This window comes from Plectropomus leopardus, unplaced genomic scaffold, assembly GCF_008729295.1.
Source record: "Plectropomus leopardus isolate mb unplaced genomic scaffold, YSFRI_Pleo_2.0 unplaced_scaffold28586, whole genome shotgun sequence".
NCBI lineage: Eukaryota > Metazoa > Chordata > Actinopteri > Perciformes > Serranidae > Plectropomus > Plectropomus leopardus.
The window spans coordinates 1-5,386 of NW_024631141.1; the positions used below are offsets into that span (position 1 = coordinate 1).

At 43.5% G+C, this 5,386-nt stretch overlaps 1 protein-coding gene across 1 annotated transcript; it reads right to left on the reverse strand.

The window, feature by feature from the left end:
• Window positions 1–3: 3 nt before the first annotated feature.
• On the reverse strand, window positions 4–2,872 carry LOC121938131 (ena/VASP-like protein; the record flags this gene model as incomplete). Its single annotated transcript, XM_042481413.1, has 3 exons — window positions 2,799–2,872; window positions 1,788–1,843; window positions 4–893 (listed from the first exon to the last, which is right to left on the reverse strand). Coding segments are annotated over exons 2-3 (945 nt in total), but the record flags the coding sequence as incomplete, so codon positions are not given.
• Window positions 2,873–5,386: the final 2,514 nt, after the last annotated feature.

A 5,386-nucleotide genomic window follows, 5' to 3' on the forward strand; every position in this document is an offset into this window, starting at 1 on the left:
GGGGGTCTTCTTGGGTGAGCCCCCGTCAGACATGGCAGTGTAAGAGGGGGGCGAGGAGGAGGAGGAGGAGGAAGTGGTGGTGGGGGGCTGGGCCTGCTGGTGGTACACCTGCTGCTGTTGTTGCGGATGCGGTTGCTGCTGAGGGTGGAAGGTGGATGGGTACTGGGGCTGCTGGCTGGGGGCGGGGCCTGGGGCTGTCTGACCTATCAGAGGAGGCAAGGGGATGGCCTCGCAGTACTGCGGGGTGAGTGGTAGATGCTGAGAGTGAGGAGAGTAGGAGCCGTCTGGCTGGCCGTTGGAGTGAGGGTGGGGCTGGTGCTGGGGGTACTGGTGATGGCCCGTCACGGCATTTGGGTCAATCGGTGGGGGCTTCATCCTAGTGCTCAGGGGAGGAAGGGGGTGAGCCAAAGGGAGGGTGGGCTGTTGGGGCAGACCCTGCTTCACGGGCATGGCCATCATAACTGGAGGGGAGGCGGAAGGGGGCAACTGGGCGTACATTTGCTGCAAATGGGAGGCGGACCAGGTGCCGTGTTTAGGGGGGAGCATGATGTCTTGTTGCTGCTGTTGCTGCAGGTGTAGGTGGCGGGCTGCGGTGGGAGGAGACAGGGGGATCTGACGGACCTGTCGGCCCTGGGTGGTCACTCCTGCCTGGACTGGGGAAAAGGCTGAGGCGAGGGAGGTGGAGAGCTGGGAGGATAGCTGGGCCCTGTCCCTAGCAGCCCCCACCTCTTTCTCCTGAGAGGGAGAGGAGGAGGTGGAGGAGGAGGGAGGAGAGGAGGAGGCCACACGGACGTAGGATGGTGGCAGTGTGCTAGCTCTGTACTGTCTGTACTCGGGAGGAGTGTCTGGGTGGGTGGGAGGGGTGGACACTTTATATTGGAGAGTGGAAACGACTGTGACGGGCAGAGAGAGAAAGACAGAGAGGAGAGACAGGAAGAGAAGATGCAGACGAAGAGGAGGACGAAGGAGGGCAACAAACAAAGGAAAACAGAAAAGAGAAAAACGTGAGAAGAATGAAAAGCAACCAACTGAGCAACCAAGCAAGTAAAGATGAGAAAATCAGGAGCAATCCAAAAAACGGAAGCCAGTAGCAAATAAGAAAGAATCAAAATATCATAAAAAGAACAAGCAGCAGAATGCAACATGACTGAGCCATGGTCAGAAAGCATATGGCATTTCCCCCCCAACAGTAGCTGGAAGAAAGAGATGGCAGTAGAGCATGTTGCAGGGACAGGGGTAACTGATATCGCCACTGACAGCAGGGACAAAGGAGGATGTTTAAGTCTGAATGTGTTTTTAAGGGGCAGACTTGAACATTTATATGTGTGCATGGATAAAAAGCATAAGGGCGTACAGACTGGGGAGCGGTGGTTGAAACTAAGGCAGGAAACACTGACACAAACCACACTGGGAAAGCCTGTTTACCTTGGGAAACCTATTGTATCAGGACCTGGAATCTCTGGTATTTAGTCATGATAAAATCACCTGTTTGCTTTGGGAAAGTAAAGTGTGCTCTGCCTGACCAAACACTGATAACACTCCTCATTAAAAGAAAAACACAAAACAGAGCAAATATCAATTTGCTCCTCAGCTGGGGTTGTTCGTTGACAGCTGGAGTGTGCAATGAGCTTTCTGTGTTTACATTTTTTGTTCTCTAAAAAGCCTGTGCAGCTAGGAGAATATGACATGCAGCCTTCAATTCATTTCGGTCTCCAGAGCAGCCTGTGTGAGAGAGAGTGTGCGTATGTTTATATAGCTGGGTGTGGGTGTGTTTGTTCAAGCCTCACCTGATCCTGACGTTCGTCGCTCCCTCTCCTTGTGCATCTGATGTTGCTCCATCATCCTATGAAGTGGAAGCATGTCACTGCACTTTAAGGTGTCATTTCTAATCACTGTGTGTCAATAAATTAAGCCTGGTGTGTAGCTGTCTTCATAGTGCCACAGAAACAAAAGCAGCAGCAGACAGCAGCAGCCAAGCGGATTGAGACGCTTTGATTTGTATTTCCATCTAAAATGTCTTTTACTGAATTATACTGTATGTATAAGGGATGTCCCGATCAAGTTTTTTTTGCCCCTCATCTGAATCATCATATTGAATATCTGCAGATACAGATGCAGATACAAGGTAAATACAAGTATAAACAAAAGTCCAATAGAAAGAAGCGTCACAGCTTCATTTTAATATTCCCAGTCACAACTCCCGACTTTATCGGTCACAGTTCTGCTTTTCTTTCTATTTACTGAAACAGCAGCATTACAATAAAACCTGAATATCTGCCTCAAATCCGGCTCTCTGTTTATGACACCTGTGTAACGGCAGACGTAAACAAAGGATTGGGTGGAGCACGGCTTTAAAAAAACAGATCCAGATTAATTAAAAAATGCATTGATTGGACCTGATAACGATCCTTCAGACCTTATCAGGACATCCCTGGTGTGTATTAATGTGTTTTTGTGCAGAGACGGCCTCATACACACTCTCACCAAGCTAGCACCGCATGTCAATAGAACATATAAAAGGCGTTGGACTCTGACGTTGGACAGATGTTGTATTTTGGTTGGAATGAAAATCCGGTTGACGATATCGATTATCGATAAATGTCTATCGACGTTAGAATTTCACGCTGTGTGCACGCTAACATCATAATGTCTTGCAGACATTAGGTTTTCCTCTCCATACCTTACAACTAATTGTTGTTATATCACCTGATTTTGGTAAGTTAACAAAATTCAACAAAATATCAAAGTTTAATAACGTTGGTGGCCAGCTGGGTGTATACTGCACATAGAAATCGTACCTCCTCTGTGCCTCGCTTTCATCTGAGGAGGGCCCATTTTGGCGCTGGACGACTGGACCTGAAGAGAGAAAAGAAAAAATAGATTAAAAAACCACAAAAGCAAAAAGCAGTCAATCAATCATCAATTCAGCTTAACTTGACTTTATTCATATGAAAGATTAATACAAACAAGCAGCCCAAAGTGCTTCACATTTGACAATTAAAACAACAGAAAAAAATAAAGAATAAAGTAAAAGTTTTGTCTTGAAAATTACAAAAGTAAAACAATAAATTATAGAAAATTGAAAATCATTACATAAAAGTCCTTAGAATTAAAAACAGAGGATAAAATAAATTAAAAACAAATTATTAAAACTTAAAGCTGAGGTTGTAATGTAAAACTTATCTAAGAGTCATATTAAAAAGGCTCAGTCTTTTTAACATTTCTTTGTAAAAATACAGAGCTTGCTGTTCTAATATCCAGAGGCAGTGAAATCCACAGTTTAGGGGTAAATAAACAAAAGGCCAAGTAGTAATTCCAAAAGCGTTTCCCCTCAGCGCTGCAAAGACTTATGCTGCAGTCGACACCTTTAGATGCTAGACAGCCCTACTGCATAAAAGCGTCTACAGAGACACTGACATAAACGCTGTGACATAAATATCATGCTGATCTGTGACGGACGGCTAGTTAACGCATTCTCGGCATTACATTCCAACCCCTGGTGCCTTTCACTTCTCAGCCTTCTGTCCCTCTAAACTTCCTTTCCTTCTTTTCCTCCTTCCCTTTATTTCCTCCTTTTTTCTTGTCTAAACTTGTTTTTTTCACTTCTTGTTTGTATTTACTCTCCCCCCTTTGCCCTGTCTCTTCCGTCTTCCTCATTCCTGGTCTTTCTTTTATTCTTTGTCTTATATATTTTGCAACTTTTGTTTGTTACGTGCCGTGATTCAGCACGACACTGTGTTGGTAGCTTTGTTTTTTCACTCTGCATTTTGTCTCTATTAGATATGAGGCTTTATAGTCCCATTGAAAAGTGCAGTTGTCCCCTGCCTCTCTCAGTGTTGAACATGTAAATAACTAACACATGTGTAGCATGTGTGCAACATCTTTCATTCTTTGTAAAATATGTGTGTGATCATTAGGGAGTAATTATGAGAACCATCTGAAAATAAACCCACAAAATTATAATAATCTTCTATAAAATAGTCCCAGAAGCGAGAGCAGGAGAAGCTGTGTTTACTGACTGAACAGACAGACGCGGGCCTCATGTGAGGCATAGTGACTTTGCCCAGGAGAGCCAACAAGCTGTTTATAATGTAATTTGCTCAACATGTTGCCAGCCACAGGAATTTCAACCGTACACCACAGACGGAAAGAATCTACAAGAGCTGAATAAACAGAAATATTGCAAATATGAAATGAAAACACGTTTAAGACTATCACTGTGTCAACATTGTTAAGAAAAGTTGTCCACCACATAATCTTCTCAGTGTAGCGTTTTCCTTGACGACAGACAGCACCCCCCGAACCCCCCCCGGGTGACAGCGTTAGAGCCTCATTCTGGGGCGGCTATTAACAGGGAGCATCATGGAGAGCACTTATCACATATCACCAGAATACCAGTCATTAAACTTCAATGCCTGCCGTGACATCAAGAACACCCACAAGTGATATTTCCGTTCGCCGTGTCTGGAGAAAGGGGATGTAGGGCGGGGTGATGGGGGCAGTCAATGTGAGGCAGAGCTGTAGCCTCAGATGGCAGTTTGAGACATGGAGACAGTAAGGGCTGAAAGGAAACTCCTACGCCCTTATTCTACCAATTGCAATGCTTTTCATTTGTCTTGTAGTTTTTATTTGGAAATTTAGTATCAAATGTGTTCTTCAGACCAAGAAAGTGGACCACATCACTCCAGTTTTGAGGTTTTCACATGGATTCACATCTGTCAGAGAACCAGTTTTCAGTTTTTGTTTGTAAAGCACCGCATGGTTTAGGGCTTGAATACATTCTATTTTATTCTACCTATTTTTTATTTTATGCTATTTTTCTGAATATTTGTTGTGTGTGAAGCACATTGAGCTTAAATTGTATGAAATGTGCTATAGAAATAAAGTTGACTTGACTGTACAACCCAAGAGTGAAACACGGGAATACTTTTCTTTCTAAGGCCATATTACATAAACTGCCTCCTTATTTACTCCGCTTTCAGTATTGCAACCTTCAGTCACATTGACATCTGATGTGTGTCATTGGATGAACACACATTGTCTTTGGTAAAAGTGCTTTTATAGTTTTGGCTCCTTCATCTTGGTGTGAGCTACTGAGTCACCTTAAACTAGATTTTATTACAAGAGATTGTGTCGTAAACTGGCTGTTTGTTTTAAGCCTGTTGCTTGTTTCGTGTCTGTGAATTTTTATGGTGTTTGTTTTAACTTTTTACTGTTGTGTTCTTAGTCTGTTTGTTCTTTTATGCAAAATTCTTTATGCTGCCATCTTGGCCAGGACTCTGTTGAAAAAGAGAGATTATGAATCTCAATGGGACTATTCCTAATTAAGGTTCAATTTTAAAAAGGAAATACAAAGAATAGACATGACAGCGTTTAGTTTTTATGC